General features: G+C 54.8%; 1 protein-coding gene across 1 annotated transcript in view; it reads right to left on the reverse strand.

Moving 5' to 3' along the window:
- LOC116823475 (prominin-1-A-like) overlaps window positions 1–6,245 on the reverse strand; it is a 38,172-nt gene extending 31,927 nt beyond the window's left edge. The window contains exon 1 of the mRNA XM_032778042.2: window positions 6,094–6,245. Coding sequence (XP_032633933.1) covers window positions 6,094–6,223 — 130 coding nt within the window. The 5' untranslated portion in view covers window positions 6,224–6,245. The remainder of the gene's footprint in view (window positions 1–6,093) is intronic.
- Window positions 6,246–19,808: the final 13,563 nt, after the last annotated feature.

Below are 19,808 nucleotides of genomic sequence, written 5' to 3' on the forward strand. Positions count from 1 at the left end.
AGGGTTGGTGTGGAAGGGGCACCGCTGAGCAAAAGGCTGGTGCTGCTGTGAGCGGGGTGAGGCTCAGTAGGGGGCGCTCTCCCCTCACAGTCCATGCTGACCCCAATGCCGCAATGCGGCACTAGGGGGTGCTGTGCTGAAGGGACTGGGGGTGGGGCTCAGTAGGGGGCGCTCTCCCCTCACAGTCCATGCTGACCCCAATGCCCCAGAGTGGCGCTAGGGGGTGCTGTGCTGAAGGGACTGGGGGTGAGGCTCAGTAGGGGGCACTCTCCCCTCACAGTCCATGCTGACCCCAATGCCCCAGTGCGGCACTAGGGGGTGCTGTGCTGAAGGGACTGGGGGTGGGGCTCAGTAGGGGGCGCTCTCCCCTCACAGTCCATGCTGACCCCAATGCCCCACTGCGGCACTAGGGGGTGCTGTGCTGAAGGGACTGGGGGTGGGGCTCAGTAGGGGGCGCTCTCCCCTCACAGTCCATGCTGACCCCAATGCCCCAGAGTGGCGCTAGGGGGTGCTGTGCTGAAGGGACTGGGGGTGAGGCTCAGTAGGGGGCACTCTCCCCTCACAGTCCATGCTGACCCCAATGCCCCAGTGCGGCACTAGGGGGTGCTGTGCTGAAGGGACTGGGGGTGGGGCTCAGTAGGGGGCGCTCTCCCCTCACAGTCCATGCTGACCCCAATGCCCCAGAGTGGCGCTAGGGGGTGCTGTGCTGAAGGGACTGGGGGTGAGGCTCAGTAGGGGGCACTCTCCCCTCACAGTCCATGCTGACCCCAATGCCCCAGTGCGGCACTAGGGGGTGCTGTGCTGAAGGGACTGGGGGTGGGGCTCAGTAGGGGGCGCTCTCCCCTCACAGTCCATGCTGACCCCAATGCCCCAATGCGGCACTAGGGGGTGCTGTGCTGAAGGGACTGGGGGTGGGGCTCAGTAGGGGGCGCTCTCCCCTCACAGTCCATGCTGACCCCAATGCCCCAGAGTGGCGCTAGGGGGTGCTGTGCTGAAGGGACTGGGGGTGGGGCTCAGTAGGGGGCGCTCTCCCCTCGCAGGCAGCATTGACCCAGTGCAGCATACGGGGCGCGGTGCTGCAGGGACTGGGGGTGCATCTGTGCCTGTAGAAAGCAGAGGTCACAGGACTGCAGTGGGGATCACGTCCCCCGGCCACGCTGGGCTGTGATCACCTCAGCTGACAGTCTCCTTCCCCAGGGCTGATGTGCAGAGCCAGGCCGGGCTCACCCCACACCAGTGGGCACCAGGGACTCCATCCTGCTGGGGCATATCCAGGGGATGTTCTCTAGCGAGGGCCAGCCGGGCCTGGTAAACCCACAGCTCTAGTTCCAAATTGCACGAACTCCTCCCTTTCCAGCTGGGGCTGGTTTCCTTCCCATGTCCTGCTTTCCCCTTGCATCACCCCAGCCCCACTTTTGCCCCGGCCCGCGGTGTATTCGGCAAGCTCTCCAGGGCACAGCCCTGCACCATCACACCTGTGCGGCAGCAGGAAACAAACCGTGAAATCAAACAAGTCAGGTCACTGCCAGGAACCAGATGGCTTGTTTGCAAACTGCAAAACAAACAGGAGCTCCAATGGGGCGACAAGGAAACACAAGCCCAGGGGAGACAAAGAGAGCAAACAAAAGAACCCCAGGCCCTTGAAAAAAGCAGGGGAACTGGTCCAGATTGCGTGGAGGGTTATGTGATTTACGGGAACCAGAGCACTTTCCGAACCCTGTGTAAGGATCGCTCCACCTGCCACTGCAGCGCAGCCACCTTGGGGCGGAACACGGCAGCTGTTGAACAGCACCCAGCAGCGAAAGGGAAAGTGGTCTGCAATAGTTGCTACAGAAGAACCAGTCTGGGCAGACATCCGGGCTACTCGCTCTAGGATCTCAGCTCACCATAAGCAGCCAGGACTTCAGTCATTCGGCTCCTTTGAGAGATGGTCCCTCCAGCACCCCCTGGGCTCTGGCTCACAAGGAAGAATCAGCAACCCCACTGCCTGCACCCCACAGCTTTCCTAGGCAGTGTCCTCCCCAACCCCCACTAGATCCAGGTCACCCCCTCCAGCGCTGGCCCACATCTGCGTGCATTACAAATGGGGAAGACTCATTATGCTCGTTTTACAGAGCACAGAAACCGAGGCACAGAGAGCCCAAAGCCAACGTTTTCACTGACCGCGGGTGCCCAAGCTGAGACCCCTCAAGGGGGCCTGACTCGCAGAGGGGCTGGGCCCCACACACCCACTCTGGCCAGTGGGACCCGCGGGTGCTCTGAGCAGTGCAGATCAGGCTCCAGGCACCCCAAATTCAGTGGACACTTTGGAAAAATTGGCCTCACACGACTCGCCAGGAGTCCTGGCTGCGAGTCTTGTGCTCTAACGGGCTGGTAGGCTGTCACACGCAGTTCTTCCTGCAGTGGTTTGAAGCAGACAGGAGAGTCCTGCACTCAGAGATGAAGGATTCCCAGCTACTTGCAGCTGGCTCGCAACAAACTCCTCTGTTCCCTGGGGACAGAGCCAGCCTGGGTGCTCCCCTCTGGACCACACCCGCTACTGACTCACAAACTCGGGTCAGGCTCTGCAGAGAGAAGCCCAATCCCGGCAGCTGCCAGGTGAGAACATAAGCATGGCCAGGCTAGGGCACACAAATAGTGTATGTAGCCCAGGATCCTGGACAGAGACCGCTTGGAAAATAGCACTGGCTGGGTCACAAAAAGAAGATGGATGATGGATGAAACAAGCATCATGGGACATAAGAACGGCCAGACTGGGTCAGAGGAAAGGCCTATCTAGCCCAGTGTCCTGTCTGCCAACAGTGGCCAATGCCAGGTGCCCCAGAGGGAATGAACAGAACAGGGAATCATCAAGTGATCCATCCCCTGTCGCCCATTCCCAGCTTCTGGCAAACAGAGGCTAGGGACACCATCCCTGCCCATCCTGGCTAATAGCCATTGATGGACCTGTCCTCTGTGAACTGATCTAGTTCTTTTCTGAACCCAGTTATACTTTTGACCTTCACAACATGCCCTGGCAACGAGTTCCAGGGCTGACTGCGCAGAAGTACTTCCTTGAGTTTGTTTTAACCTGCTGCCTATTAATTTCATAGGGTGACCCTGGTTCATGTGTTACGAGAAGGGTAAATAACACTTCCCTGTTCACTTGCTCCACACCAGTCATGATTTTATAGCCCTCTGTCCTATCCCCCCTTAGCCGTCTCTTTGCCAAGCTGAACAGCCCCAGCCTTTTTCATTTGGAAGCTGTTCTATGCCCCCAATCCCTTTTGTTGACCTGCTCTGTACGTTTTCCAGTTCGGATGTATCATTCTGGAGCTGGCGTGGCCAGAACTGCGCGCAGTGTTTGCGGGGTGGGCGTGCCCTGGATTTCTGTAGGGGCATTAGGAGATTATCTGGTTTATGATCTATCCCTTTGCTAACGGTTCCCAACATTCTGTTCGCCTTTCTGACGCCACTGCGCAGGGAGTGGGTGTTTTCAGAGAACTACCCACAGTGACTCTCAGATCTCTCTCTCGAGCTTATTTAGATCCCATTGTTCTGTCCGTAGAGTTGGGATTTTGTTTTCCAACATGCCTTACGCTGTGTTTATCAACACCGGCTGTTAACTGCCAGTGCTGTGCTGTTGCTGAGAGACAAGGTGGTTAGTTCGGTAATATTAGCTTTTATTGCACCTTCTGTCGGTAAATCACAACAGAAGCTGGTCCAATAAAAGCTATTACCTCACCAACCTGGTCTCCCTAATATCCTGGGACCCACCTGGCTACACCACCGCTGCCTACATCTCTTTGCCCAGTCACTCAGTTTAGCGAGACCCCTTTGCACCTCTTCGCACTCTGCTTTGGATTTCACTGTCTGGAGTAGTTTTGTATCGTCTGCAAACTTTGCCAGCTCACTGCTTCCCCCTTTTTCCTTGTAACGGACAGAAATTAACACTAAACTGACACACAGAAATCCTGAGAATCCCAGGACGGGCCCCGAGCACTCCCTGTGCACACACACTGCTCTGACCCAGAGCACAGCAGAACTCACCCTCAGAGCAAGATGCCAGCTACAGCGCGGGGCTGCAGGACAGCTCTTGGGCCTCAGCCCACTCAAGGCGGAGGGGCTTTGGGGCCAGCCTTTCATTCGCTGGGTCCAGAGCACTTCACAGAGCCCGCACCAAGTGAGAGTGGGTCTCGAGACCTTGCACTGGGCCGGCTCCAGGCACCAGCATTCCAAGTTGGTGCTTGGGGCGGCAATCTGCAAAGGGCGGCAGTCCCTGTTGTTTTGCCCCCAAGCAGTGCACCAAATTGCCGCTACCGGCGGAGGCAGTCCGTGTGCCCTTAGGGCGGCAGGTGTGTTTCCGCGGTGGCAGCAATTCGGCAGCAGCTTCTATGTTTAGCTGTCCATGGCGACTTTAGCTAAACATAGAAGCTGACGCCGAATTGCCACCATCGCGGAAATATGCCTGCCGCCCTAAGGGCACACGGACTGCCCCCACCTTCCACGGCAGCAATTCGGTGCGCTGCTTGGGGCGGCAAAAACTGTAGAGCCGGTCCTGACCTTGCAGATGAAAGGTTGCAGATGAAATCGGTGACACGAAGTCTGGATATATTTGTCGTGCAACCTATTTATTGACACTCTCTGTGCCAGTGCTGGGGCAGCCGTGGTCACAGACAGCGCACAGGCCACCCCCTGCTTGCAGGACTCTCAGCTAAACGCCTGGGCCCAGCTCCCACAGAGCAAATCTCCCCCAGCTGGCTCTGGTTAGATAAATGAAGGCAGGGAGCGAACTCTCCTGCCCTTTACAACAGCTCCCCCAAAACCAGGCTGCTTCATAAACCCACCCGCAATGCGACACTCCTGAGGCTGAGCACAGCCCGCTGCCTCTGGGGAACAGCACCTCCTGGGACTCTCCCACAGCCCCACGGATAATAAGGCCTGTGGAGTGCTGGGTGGGGCGGGGAGATGAGTGAGACGCACCCTCTGCCCCAGCTGGGTCTCTGCTTCATCTCCCATCAATGACCCCATCCAGGAGCACCGCCAGCTTTTTTGCCGCCCTAGACAGCGGAAGGTCCCACCTCCGAAATGCCGCCCCCGAAATAGGCAGCAGAAGGTCCCACCCCCAAAATGCCGATGACGACAGAGGCGACCGGAAGATCCTGCCCCTGAAATGCCGCCCCCGACAGAGGCGGAGGAAGGTCCCGCCCCCAAAGTGCCGACGACTGGGGCAGCCGAAGATCCAGCTGCCACAGTCGCCACCCCCCAAATGTTAGTGCCCTAGGCGACTGCCTAGGTCACCTAATGGGTTGTGCCGGCCCTGACCCCATCCCCAGTGCCCCTTTTGTTCCTATCCCAAACCTGTCCCCACTGGCGCCTGTCATGGCCTCCTGCTAGCCCCCATCATTCCCATCCCTCAGGATCCCCGTCCCCTCCCAGAGGCAGTGGATTGCCCATTCAAAATTAAATGGTTCACTTTCATAGGCCCCAGCAGGCTGCACACCCCCCTCCCCAGGATGTTGTAACCCACACCGCAGCCCTTCCGTCTGTTACGTTGCGCCACGCTCCTTGCAGAGCTGCCAGCCCATGCTGCCTTCGGGCTCAGCCTGCCACAGGCTCCATAGATCTCAGAGCGCTTTGCACACGTGCATTGCAATCTCATCTGATCGGTGGGGAAACTGAGGCACAGGGCAGGGGCATGACCAGCCCAAGCTCAGCCAGCAAGCCAGGTATAGAACCCAGGAGTCCAGCCCCCCAACCTGGGGTCCCAGGCATGGGGCCATGCTGCCTCTCGTTATAACACATTCAGCTAACGAGCTGCAGAGCGCTGAGCAGCAAATGCCAGGGTGGCAGACGTGGATCTAGGGGTGCACACAGGGCCGGGGGAACATTCGGGGCAGAGAGCGGAGGGACGTGTGTGGATGGTGCTGAAAGCAGCTCTTCAAACGAGATCCTGCAGGGACCCAAGGAACCCGGGTCTGACCCTTCCCTGCCCCACACATCAGTGCCTGGGAGCTGCAGCCACCTGCCCTGCCCCACCCTGGATAACTCAGAGAGAGGGGGCGAGAGCCCCCTGAGGGCAGCAGCCTGGGGATGCCCGCACCATGCTCTTACCGGCTGGGAAGGCATTTGGCTGCACCAGCCCCAGGAAGGAGCGCACCATGCTGGACAAGCCGGGCAAGCTGCCTGCGGGGGGCGCCGGCCCCGGCTGGTACTCCGGCTGCGAGAGGTTCTGCAGGGGCATCCTGGGCAGGCTCTGAGGCAGCTCCAAGGGCTGCTGGGGGAATGTGCTGCTCTGGGGGTGCAGTTAGCTCCTGGCCTGTCTCCACACGGTGCTCCCCAGCAGGGCTCGGGCACGCCCGGCAGGGGCAGGCTCCTGGAACAGACAAGAGGTGTGAGCAGACCACAGACCCAGCAGGGCACTGGGCCCAGCAGGAAACACAGGGGTGAAATAAAATACCTGCTGCTTCCTGCTGAGGGAGAAGAAAGAGGAGTGGCTGCTCAGATAGAGTCCCAGGCAGGGTGCTCACAGATAGACAAGGGGCAGGGCCAGGCCAGGTGTGGGGCAGCACCTGGGCGCCAGGAGCGAGCTTGGGATGCCCCATAACACTACAGAGCAGAGGAGCTGCCGAAGGACCCTTACCCCTTTCCCAGCAGCCTCCTGGTGCCAATGGCTGCCCATGAGGGATGGGCGAGACTGAGGCCCCGAGGCCACCAGTGTGTTGGGTTTGTGCGTTGCCCATGTTAATTTGTGATGAAAGAAAAACAACTCCCCCCACCCCCCGCGGATCCTCCTGCCCTCCACCACAAGGGCCTTGCCCACATCTGGCTCAATGTGGCCTTGGGCAGCCTCTGAGGTGGAGGATCCACAGGCCGAGGGTTATGGGTATTCTGCCCTCCCCAGAACAGAAGCAGCCCTGGTCCCTGGGCTGTCTGGCAGTGCTGGGGTGTGTGATGCCCCCAGTACCCCACTCTCCCCGCAGCCCAGCCCGTTAGCAGATTGCTGGGAAGGTGTGGTTCCCCCAATACCCCCCACACCTAGTTTTTTGCCCTGATTGTCATACACTCTTGCTTGGGCTAGTGGACTCCAGAGATGCCAGCAGCTGCCACTCTCCAGCCGCCCAGCTCAGACGGCAGCCAGCACCACGGAGAAGTAAGGGTGGCAGTACCACAACCCCCCTACAATAACCTTGTGACACACACATACCCCCCACAACTCAGGCCTTCTACAGTTACAACACCCTGACATTTCAGATGTAAATAGCTGAAATAATTGAATTTACGATTTTTAAAATCCTGTTACCGTGAAATGGACCAAAATGGACAGTGAATTTGATAGGACCCTACTCCTGGGGAAATACAGTGCAGCAGCCACCAACTGGTTAATCTGGAAACACCTGGCTCCAGGCTGGGCCCAATTAACTCCGCCCCCTAGGGGGTGACATCTGGGGCAGCCCTCCCAGGCCAGTGCCTTCTCCCTGCCCCTCTCCCCATGCGATAGAGGCAGCCCCCCCTCCCAGGAATACTGGGAGAGCCCCAGTGCCCTAAGGAAGTAGGGTGACCCCCAGGTACACACTCCCTGCCCGCCAGCTGCCTAGGACACGTTCCAGGTTGCTGCAGCTAGGATCTGCCCTTGGGAATCTCCCCAGAACCTGATCGGAGTTGCCCAGAGTTTTCTCGCTGCCTGGCCGCTCCAAATGTTGGGGTGGGCACCCCAAGAGGGTCATCCCCAAGGCGAGGGGCAGGGGCCCTGTTCTGAAGGGCAGCACTAGCCCCTAGAAGGGGGGTCGCGCTGTAGGTCAGTGCGTTACCCGCAGGCAGGGGAGGGTCACGGCTCACTGGTGGGGAACCCAGGAAGGGAGCCTCCTTTCTAGCTGGGTACACAGCTCCCACTGCTCCATGAGATCAGAGGGCAGGTTGGCCAGCCTGAGCAAGGACTGCGCAGCCAGATCCACCCCACCCACCCCCCTTGGTCCTTCGGGGGACAGCAGGAACTCGGCACTGGGAGTCCAGATGCCTGGGTTCCGTTCCCAGCTCTGGGAGTGGAATGGGGTGTAGTGGGTTAGAGTGGAGAAGGGCTGAGGGGGCTGGGTGCCAGGACTCCTGGGTTCTGTTCCCAACTGAGGGAGAGTCTAGTGGGTCAGAGCAGGGGAGTGGGGGCTGGGTGCCAGGATTCCTGGGTTCTGTTCCCAGCTTGGGGAGGGGAGCAGGGGCTAGTGGGTTTGGGTTAGGGTGCCAGGACTCCTGGGTCTCTCCTTGGCCCTGGGAGGGGAGGGAAGGAAAGTGGGGGCTAGTGGGTTAGAGTGGGGGGTTGGGAGCCAGGACGCCTGGGTTCTGTTCCCAGCTTGGGGAGAGAAGCAGGGACTAGTGGGTAAGGGTGGGGGGCTGGGTACCAGGACTCCTGGGTCTCTCCTTGGCTCGGGGAGGGAAGGAGAGTGGGGGTGAGTGGGGGGCTGGGTGCCAGGACTCCTGGGTTCTGTTCCCAGCTCAGGGAGAGGAGTAGGGGCTAGTGGGTTAGGGTGGGGGGCTGGGTGCCAGGACCCCTGGGTTCTGTTCAGCTCAGGGAGAGGAGTGGGGGCTAGGGGGTTAGGGTGGGGGGCTGGGTGCCAGGACTCCTGGGTTTCTCCCTGGCTCGGGGAGGGGAGGGCTAGTGGGTTAGGGTGGGGGACTAGGAGCCAGGACTCCTGGGTTCTGTTCCCAGCCCAGGGAGAGGAGCAGGGGCTGGTGGGGGGCTGGGTGCCAGGACTCCTGGGTTCTCTCCCTGGCTCGGGGAGGGGGGGCTGGTGGGTTCCAGCAGGGAGCGGATTCCCCGGGCGGGGGTGGGGCAGGCTCTCCCGGGCCGGGGGCGCTTACCCCAGCAGGGTCCGGCGGCGCGGGCTCGCAGCGCTGGGTGCCCGGGAGCGGGGGCCGGGCTTAGCGCTGCTCCTGCCCCGCCCGAGCCGCGCGAACTTCGGCTCTGCCCGGCGGCGAGCTCCCGCCGCAGAGACTTTGCCCCATAAACCTGCCCCCCCGCCCCCGAGACCTGCATCTCCCCCTCAGAGACATGCCCCACACATACACTCTGACCCTAGAGAACTGTTCCCCCACCCCAGAGCCATGCCTCCACAGAGACCCTACTTCACACGCACTGCCCCCCACACCAACTCCCTACCCCTGTCGGACACCCTGCTCTGTCCACAGACACTACCTCCTTTCTCCCACACCCTGACAGTTCTCCCCACACAGAGTGAGATCTTGCTCCCACACTCTGTCTCCTCCCACCTGCTGTCTCCCCCAACTGTTCGGCCCAGACCCTGCCTCTCACCCCCCACCCTGGCAATAGCGCTGGGGAGCCCCTGACCCCCAGCATGGCGGGATCTCGGCACACACGGATGCCCGTTAGTCATGTTCTTCACGCAGGGCACCATGCATGCTCCAGAGAAGAGCCAGCCTCTGGTCTGCGCACCGGCTGCACCCTGCATTCAGATGGGCACTGGCTGCCAGGCCCAGCGCGCAGGGGGGGCTGCCTCTTTGCTTCCTTCTTCTCCCTCTTCCGCCTCCCCTTCCTCGCCAAGCTGAAGTTGGTTCTTTATTCCCAGCAACTTAGTCAAAGGCCAATATTATTGGACAATATATCAGTGTAACAGTAATTTGATGGAAAGTTCATCAGACTGATGACTGAATGTGACAAACCTTTAAATGACTGTTTATTTATTAATTAAATAATCCAATAAGGAGCTGGGGTTTGGCTGGCTGTACATGACAAAATACATCTCGGGTCACCCCAAGTGACACGTCCCTGCCACCGCTATTTCGTTACAAAGAAACAAAGATACGTCACTCTCAGAGATGACACTTTCTTTCTGGTCTGACATTTCCCCACATTTTATGTTGTGGTTTCATTTTTAGGAAACATACAATATGCATGTAAATAGTTGGCCAATTTGTTGCAAATCCAATTGTAATGTTTTCACAAAAGTTATAAGCCAGTTATGAATGAAGACGTTTATAGGAACTTTGGTTGAGTGTTCAGTCAAATAAGCATAGGAAAAATGGCCACATTTATCAAAAGCTGTGTTACAGCAATATAAAAAAAAGGGTTGTGATTTTTGTTGGGTCTTTTGTACAGCACCAATATGGCTTGATAGACTTTAATGGAATTAGAGAACGCCAGCAGTGGCTAGAATCGCTCCACTTCCTCTCCTTCCTAATTCCCAAAGTCCCTGGTGGAATGGAGATCCCTTCCTTCCTTGGCCAGCCCATATGCTGAGCACCTTTATGGAAACACACAAAATGGTGCCTGGTGTTGTATGTTGCCTCAACAATCTTGTACCTATCATGACTTTAATAAACTCTACTGTGTATGCAAATCATGTGGATGACTTCTATTGAACTAAGCAATATTTGAACCAATGAACTATGCACTCTGTTCAACTTGCATGGAAACGTGCTACAGAGAGGGCAGCAGAAGGATTTTTCGGAAGTAGGGGCATTACATTCTAGTCTGAATCGTCCATGAATGGCATTTGAAAAGAGGTCGGGCGTTACTCTGAGATGCAGCCACCACAGTGCGTCTTGTTCTCTTTCCAGCTGAGATTTCTATGCATGATAGTAAGCAAGTGGAAAGAGCGAAAAGTCCCATTTTTTTAATTTTCAATGATCAAACTTAACTGCAGGTGTTCTGAGTCAGCAGCAGGTTCATCGTTAGTGAAATGCCGTGTACTCGGTGATGTCATCCATTTCTCCTGGATGGTGGAACTCTAAAAAGTTGTTATTTATGAACATGAAAATATTTGAATGGATTGAGCAAGCGTTGCTGTTCGAGCTGATCGCCAGCAACACCGATAGCTCAGCATCCCTGAGGGTTTGTATGCTCAGAGACCTAGGGTGACCAAATGTTCCGATGTTATAGGGACAGTCCTGATTTTTGGGTCTTTTTCTTAGAGAGGCTCCTATTACCCCCCACCCCATCCCGATTTTTCACATTTGCTGTCTGGTCACCCTACAGAGACGCTGCTTTGCACAGATAGGAATTCCTTCATACATTTCTGTCAGAACTGCTGCCTAGTCTGGCGCTGTCTGCCTCTCTCTAAGGAGGTTTGTGTATCTAATCCTGACACAACCAACAACTGCCCCAAACTTCCACTCGGAGGGAAAACTCTGCTCGTGGGCAGAGTGCAGAAAGGCCAATAACAGTGCTTAATAGATTCAGAGCTTTTTGGGCCAGAGGGGACTGTCAGCTCGGCCGGTCGGAGCTCCTGTTTATCACCATCGAATTTCATCCAGTCACTCCTGTGCTGAGCCCAGTGCCAACTTCTGTTTGACTAAAATATACCTTCTAGAATGGTGTCCACTCTTGGCTTGAAGACAGCAAGAGAGGGTGAATCTGTCACTCACCGTGTGGCTTGTTCCAGCAGCTGATCACTCGTACTGTTAAAAACAGGGTTCTTATTTCTCACGAGCACATGCCTGGCTTCATCTTCCAGCCAGGTTCTTGTTCTGCCGTTATCTGCTAGGTTAAAGAGCCCTTTGAGTACTCATTGCTTTGCCCCTACAAAGGTCAGACTATACCATCGTCAAGTCCCGTCTCAATCTTCTTTCTGATTCGCTAAACAGATTGAGCTTGTTAAGTCTATCACTGTCAGGTATTTTCTCCAGCCCTTTCTGGCGGTTCTCTCCTGTGCCCACTCTGATTTTTCAACATTCTTTTTCAAATGTGGACCCTAGAACGGGATGAAGTACAGATGCTCCCCAACTTACGTATGGCGTTCTGTGCCGAAACACCTTGTGTAAGTTGAATTTTGCTTAAGTTGGGAACATATACCCAACAATTATGCAAAAAAAAAACATATGGAACTTTTTCCATAAGTCCGGATTTGCGTAAGTCAGGTTTATGTAGCCCAAGGAGCATCTGTGTTCTAGTATCTGTCTCACCAATGCCATAGACAGAGGGACAATCACCTCCTTGCTACTCATTACATCTTTATATACATCCCAGGATCACATTAGCCCTTTTTGGCACAGCATCACACTGGGAGCTCGCGTTCAATTGCCTGTCCACTTCATTGATGACTTGGATCATGGAGTGGAGAATGTGCTTATGAAATTTGCAGATGATACCACGGTGAGAGGGGTTGCAAGCGCTTCAGAGGATGGGATGAGAATCCAAAATGAGCACAACAAACTGGAGAATTGGTTTGAAACCTACAAGATTAAATGTAATAAAGACAAGTACGTTTAAGAAGGAAAAATCAAAAGCACAAATACAGTACAGGAAATAACTGAGTAGGCCGTAGTAAAGCAGGAAAGGATTTGGGGTTCATAGTGGATCACAAATCGAATATGAGCCACCAATGTGATGCAGAGATGAGAAAAGGTACTATCATTCCAGGGTATATTAACAGGAGTGTCGTATGTGGGACACGGGTGGTCATGGTGCTGCTCTAGCTGGCACTGGGGAGGCCTCAGCTGAACTACTGTGTCCAGTTTTGGGCTCCACACTTTAAAAGGGACAAGCCAGAGCAGACTAAGAAAAATGACAAAGAGTTTAGAAAACCTGCCATACAAGGAAAGGTTTAAAACACTGAGCACGGTTACTCTTGAGAGAAGATGATGGAGGGAGGGGACCTGTGAAGAGGACCGTGATCGGTTGTTCTCCATGTCCACTGACGTTCAGACAAGAAGTAATCAGCTTAATCGGCAGCAAGGGAAATTTAGGTTGGATATTAGGAAAAACTTTCTAATGCTAAGGCTAGCTTAGCTCTGGAACAGGATTCCCAAAGGAGACGGTGGAAACCCGCTGTTGGAGGTTTTTAAGAACAGGTTAGACAAATGCCTGATGCAGGATCAGGCTATGATGACATCGACCCTACCAACACCCTGTCCACAAATTATTTCATCTTCATCTGTCGTAATGAGAACTGAAATAGAGTTACCTCGTGTTGGGTGCAACACCTTCCGTGTTAGAAAATGATCATTATCATTTTTAGTCATTGGAATGATCTTCTATTGATGGCTACATGAGACCTCTGCCACATGCCTACCAAACTCCTCCATAACTGCAACCTTTCCGTCAGCACCTACAGACACTACTTAAGCAATAATTCATCCTGTTCTCCATTTGATTCGATGGCCTGAAATAGGTGCCCACTGGGGCCCCACTCTGGGCTCTGTTAGTTAGCACATGGAGTCACATGCATACAAGATCTGTGGTTCTGAGTGACCAATAACTGCAAAACAGGTAATAGTGACTTTACTTTAGACTGCTCCCCCAGACACACACACACTGCTCCTCCTAAACAGGTTATAACCAGTCATGAGAAGGTCCCACCACGGTGCAGGAATGCCAGTTGTATACTTTTCCCCCTCATAAATAAGAATTTCTAATCTCTCTTACTGGTGACCCAGACTCCCAGCATTGGTAGACACACAACTGAAAAATATCTTCTTTTCAGGGTCTTTGCCACAGCAGCTCAATTTGCTGATGACATCTTGAGTTTGTACCTTGTTTGCCTCCTTAGCACTCTCCCCTGGCACTGGTTCTTTAATGCCCTCCTAGCTGCTCCAGCTGATCTCCAACCAAGCAGGGTAGCCCCTCAGCCTGAGAGATGCGAGCCATCTCATTTGTACAGCCCTCATCTCCTACTGGAATGGGACCCAGTGCTCCACAAAACGAAAACCTTGAGCCTCGCACCAGTTACGCAGCCAACAGTTCATCTGCTGTGTTGTCTCCCATCTCATTCATTGGACCAATAGGAACTCTGAAAAGATCAGTTGGACTTTCCCTTTTTTCCTCTCCCTGCCAAGATACTTGAGGTCTTCTATATTCTGCGTGGCTCTATGTGATGCTGTGTCATTGGTTCCAATGAGTATCATCAGTGGAGTTTTATCAGCCGACTTCATAATCCTGTCTAATCCTGTGGTTACATCTGCTAGCCTCCCTCCAGGGAGACAGCACATCTCCCCACTGTCCTTGTGTCCCTCGCTGAATTCTCTGGCCACTCATCTTAATATGGCGTTTCCAATTATGAGGTTTTGCATTCTTAGGATGGGTGAAGAACCTATCTTGGTTGCTGCTTGTTTCATCTGGCAAGGACACCCACAGGTACACCCCCTGTAGCTTTCTTTTCCATGCCTCCTGAGACAGGTTCTTCTCTAGTTGACTAGCTGGGTCTCTGAAATTGTTTTGATACTACTAGCCAGGTTGCTTGGCTCCTGGCTTTCTTTCCCCTTGTGATGTTATTGATATAAACTGTAACCGTATGGATCATTGTTGCAACCACTGTTCTATATTTGCAGCAAATACCGTACAAAGGCTGTCATGTGAGGTGTCTATGAAGAGGTGGTGATTGGCTGGTTATGACAGTGCTGTCTGTATGGGTGTGTCATTTCTCTAGATGAAGTTATGCATATTGGCTGTGTACTTGTATCTCAATGTGTTTTGATTCTAAGTAGCCTTGGTGAAGCATTTGGGCAGCTTCCTGAGAAGGGGCTGTTCTCAGTAAGCGCCCAGTCAAGAAACACTTAATGGACAATGGACTTTGGGAGACGCCAGTCCACATCTGAGCTTTCCTGGGAACGTTCAAACTAACATGTAAACAATGACGTTGGCCTGGACTCATGCATGGACATGTGACTGCAAGCTTCATCTTGCTGCTGTGATTTTCCACAGTATGAACAAAGAGGTGTCCTTCCATGCGCAGAGAATATAAAAGGCCCTGAAAACTCCTCCATTTTGTCTTCAGTCCTGCTTCTGACCTCTGGAGGAACTTTGCTACAAACTGAAGCTCTGAACAAAGGACAGATGACCCATCCCAGCGGGGGATGTTCCAGAGACTTGATTTGAATCTGCAGTTTATTCTATCACTGCTACAAGCCTGAACTAAGAACTTTGCCATTCCTGGATGTAATTGGTTCCATGTAACCAGTTCTAGCTCTCATCTCTATCTTTTTCCTTTTATGAATAAACCTTTAGATTTCAGATTCTAAAGGACTGGGAACAGCGTGATTTGTGGGTAAGATCTGATTTGTATGTTGACCTGGGTCTGGGCTTTGGTCCTTTGGGATCAGAAGAACCTTTTTTTCTTTTACTAGGGCATTGGTTTTCATAACCATTCACCCCCATCACGAGTGGCTCTGGTGGTGATACTGGGAAACTGGAGTGTCTAAGGGAATTGCTTGTGTGACTTGTGGTTCGCCATGGGGGTGAGACCAAAGTCGTCTCTGTTTGGCTGGTTTGGTTTGCCTCAGCTAGTAAAGGAACCCCAGCGTTGGGCTGTAACTGCCCTGCCCTAAGCAATTTATCCTGAATTGATACTCTCAGTAGTGTCCTGCCAAAGGCAGCATCGTTACGCCCCTCCTCGTCACAAATCACGTGTCGGCTTCGTTGTTTTATATTCCCTGCAATTCCCTTACTGACGATCCTTCCCCTTGTGATTTCCAAAACTAGTCAGCCAAGAAAGCTTCATTTTCTCCCATGTGGCACAGTGTTGCTTCCAGTCCGTGTCTTTTCTCCTCCAGTCTGGCCAGCAGCTTGCAGTTCAGAGACTGGGAAGCTGGTCTGTGTTCCAGCCAAAAGGAAAACACACCCCAGAAGCTGGTCTGTGTTCCAGCCAAAAGGAAAACACACCCCAGGCAAGCTGCAGCACTTGTTCCTTCATCCTGCGCATCTGACAGCTGGGGGAGAGCCAGAGCTAGAATAGGTGCCAGGCTGCCTCTCTAAACTCCCACCGAAACCCACCCAGATCGCCACTTCTCTGCACCTGGCCATTGACTCACTGCTCACCCCTGCCCAGCAAACCAGGGGGTCACATCGAGACTTTCAATGCTTGTTCGGCTCCACGCCATCTGTGAGACACACACAGACCTGTGTCACCAGGCCCTGCCACACAACCCTGCCACAAACACACACATCACTCACCATAGGATCCACGCCTTCCCCCTCCGGACCTCTGGGCTCTGTCTGCCCTGCTAAGGAGTGTCTGTGTGTCGGGGGTGAAGGGCTGGGCACCAAATCAATGTCACGGCAGGGCATTCCTTTTCTCAGCTACAGCAAACCGGTGTCTGGGCCGTGTCTTTTGGGTTGACTGAGTTCACCATAGCCAGCCAAATGCCAGCTCCTTAGTCAAACGCCATATTCCGGCTGGAGGCCAGACAGCCCAATGCCCCACAACAAAGCTTTGGGAGAACCTGGTCCCAATTCCTTGAGACTGGCCTGACAGCCAGAGGACCATGTCACGTGGGTGACGCGGGGCAGGCACAGCCCAGTTCCTTATTTGCTTAGTTAAGTAATAAATCAATCCCTAACCAGGGTTTTCAATTCTGATCACTTTCAAGCCTGGTAAGCTGGTGATGTTACTAATGATGAAACTGACCTTGATATTTTCCAGATAATTTTGACCTTTGAATGAGGCACTGGGAGCCCTGGATAAGGAACTGGGAATATGGACCAACTTCACCCTCCCTGCCCCACACTCTTGGTCTCAGCAGCTGCAAATCTCTCCCTGGCAGTCTGCCCCCATGTTAGTGTTTAACTTCTCCCCTCCCCCCCTTGAGTCCTCGGCTGGCTCTGTCCTTGCACGATGGGTGACCTTAAGCAAAACTGGGGTCACAACTTGCCAATCCCTGGGTCTCCTGTTTGGGCCCCGTTATTCATGGCTCTGGGGGAGCATTAGGGGTGGGGGGTTAATGGAGACAAGACCCACATTTTAACAGAGGGTGATCAGCCTCTGGATTCATTTACCCAAGATCTAGCTGGATTCTCTAAACCAAGTCTGACTGTTTTTCTAACAGCTCGGTTCTAGGTGTCATTCGGGGACACTTGCAGGCCCGTGCTACTCAGGGGGCCTTGGAAGCCAGGACGCCTCGGCACAGCGACTCTGCTAAGGCCACCCCAGTTCCCCTGCCCCACCGAGACAAAGGAAATTGGCTTTGGGTAGAAGCTGATGTCATTTGCAAAGTGAAGGCCATCCAATCGGGGCGCAGAACCAGCATCACGTGACCCGAGTGAGGGATTTGAGCAGCGCACCCTGAGTGTGTCCCCCCGCCCCGCTGCGAGGAACCCGCGCTCACACTGCTCCCTGGAGCCAGTAACCGACTCAGTCCAGCCACGTGCGCAATGAGGCATGCGGCCCTCCAACACGCCCTGCTCCGCACTCCAATTTCCTCCCCCGTGACCTGGGGCTGAGGATACTGACCCCACTGCTCAGGATAGACCCTCCACCCCCCGGTTCTTTGCAAACATCAGCACCCCATCTCCCCCATGCCCCAAAGGAGGGCCGAGTTAGCAGCCCAAGCTCACAGCTAGGGAAGCCATGGCAGCCTCAGTGGGAGGGAGCCTGCGGTCCTCATTCAATGACAGCAGACAGGCAGTGCTTACCTTAGGCTGGATGCAGGGGGATGGGCTCCATACAGATTCTCCTGCCACTGTGCTGCCACCCTGATCTCACGTTCAACCTCTTCTGTCTGTGCCCTTGTCCTGTAATAGTGGAAGGATGCCACAGACTTGTGCAACTGCAAGCAATGTCCCCTCCCACCAGTGAGTGCATCTCCTCCCAGGACCCCATCCTGTAGCATTACACCATGAGGTCTGGGCAGCAAGTGACAGCCCCCATCTCCACTCCCGGCCTTATGAGATATGGGGCCTTCCTGACCCCTGCAGCAACCTGTGAAGCCCTGAAGCATGAGAGCTGACTGGACCAAGCCGAGCATTGGAGCTGGTTGGAGGGTAACAATGCCCTTGTGTAGCAACGTTCAGGGTTTGGCCATTTGTTTGTGTTTCACACAGAGACGGAACCAGCCCGTCGAACGTTCTCCCAGCCTGGAACAGCGTCCAAACAGCCTTTTCCCATGTGAAGCCCTGAATTTCTCAACCCCTCCCTCCCTGTCATTTCTCGCTCATTTCCTCCTCCTCACCCTGAGACTCAAGAACCCTGTGCCAAACAACCCCTCCCAACACAAAGATCAGCAGAGCCTCTGCAGGTTGGATTTAACAGCCCCACGAGTTTCGGTGTTGCGCCCTTCAGGCTAAAATGTTCCACTCAGCTTTCCTGAGCCACAGGCTTCAACAGCCAGATGTGTGCCAGTGCCTGCCTGCTGGCCAGCCCAGCTCACACGGGACTTTGGAAGCCAGGTTCAACAAGGACAAGTGCAGAGTCCTGCACTTAGGAAGGAAGAATCCCATGCACTGCTACAGTCTGGGGACCAACTGGCTAGGCAGCAGTTCTGCAGAAAAGGGCCTGGGGGTTACAGTGGACGAGAAGCTGTATATGAGTCAGCAGTGTGCCCTTGTTGCCAAGAAGGCTAATGTCATATTGGGCTGCATTAGTAGGAGCACTGCCAGCAGATCGCGGGACGTGATCATTCCTCTCTATTTGACATTGGTGAGGCCTCATCTGGAGTATTGTGTCCAGTTTTGGGCCCCACACTACAAGAAGGATGTGGAAAAATTGGAAAGAGTTCAGTGGAGGGCAACAAAAATGATTGGGGACGGCTGGAGCACATGATTTATAAGGAGAGGCTGAGGGAACTGGGATTGTTTAGTCTGCAGAAGAGAAGAGTGAGGGGGGGATTTGATAGCTGCTTTCAACTACCTACCTGAAGGGGGGTTCCAGAGAGGATGGAGCTCGGCTGTTCTCAGTGGTGGCAGATGACAGAACAAGGAGCAATGGTCTCAAGTTGCAATGGGGGAGGTCTAGGTTGGATATTAGGAAACACTATTTCACTAGGAGGGTGGTGAAGCGCTGGAATGGGTTCCCTAGGGAGGTGGTGGAATCTCCTTCCTTAGAGGCTTTTAAGGCCTGGCTTGACAAAACCCTGGCTGGGATGATATAGTTGGGAATTGGTCCTGCTTTGAGCAGAGGGTTGGACTAGATACCTCCTGAGGTTCCTTCCAACCCTGAGATTCTCTGATTCTATATTCTGTGGAACTAGGAGTGCTGGGGAGGCGGCAGTACCCCCTGGCTCAGGGTGGCTTCCATCACATACAGGGTTCAGTGGCTTTCAGCACACCCCCCCCCATACAAACTGCTCCAATGCCACTGCTGGCAGCATGCCTCAGCCCACAGGATGGGCCCAGCCCGTGGGGAGCAGCATGGGGGCGGGATGCAGCCTCCCATGGAACTGCAGCAGTTTAATTCCTTCCTGCGGAGGGGGGAGAGCCGGGGAAGAGAGGATGCAGCCTAACAGCCTCCCCCTGCCCCCCAGCCTCAGCTAGGCTCTGCTTGCTGCCAATGATCCTGAAGCAGTTGGATCCGAGCTACCCCCCAATAGAGACAGTGGGCCTGATCCTGCTCAGACCCTGGTGTGAACCCCAGAACTCCTGATTTACCCCGATGAATGTGAGACCAGCATCAGGCCCTGCTCACTCCCCGATTCACACCACCCCTCCCCAGGTGCATGCACACCCGGGTGCCCATGCACACACGCTCACTGCTGCTCCTTGCCAGTGTTTCAGCTGGGGGGGTGCCCCAGTTGTGACTGGATCTCTGCACTGAACCCGTTTGCTCCCCTGTCCCGAGAAGGAGGCAGGATGGCTGCCAAAGCAAACAAGCCCAGCCAAGCCAGCCCGTCGCCGGTAGGGGCGGCGCTAGACATTTCGCCGCCCCAAGCACGGCGGCATGCCACGGGGGTGGCTCTGCCGGTCAACAGTCCAGCGGCTCCGGTGGACCTCCCGCAGACTTCGCTGAAGCCGCGGAACCAGCAGACCCTCCGCAGGCATGCTGCCGCAGGCTGCCTGCCTGCCTGCCGCTCTCCCAGCGACCGGCAGAGCGCCCCCCGCGGCATGCCGCCCCAAGCACGCGCTTGGCGTGCTGGGGCCTGGAGCCGCCCTGGTCTCTGGCCGACTCAGCAGG

This window comes from Chelonoidis abingdonii, chromosome 16, assembly GCF_003597395.2.
Source record: "Chelonoidis abingdonii isolate Lonesome George chromosome 16, CheloAbing_2.0, whole genome shotgun sequence".
NCBI classification, from domain to species: domain Eukaryota; kingdom Metazoa; phylum Chordata; order Testudines; family Testudinidae; genus Chelonoidis; species Chelonoidis abingdonii.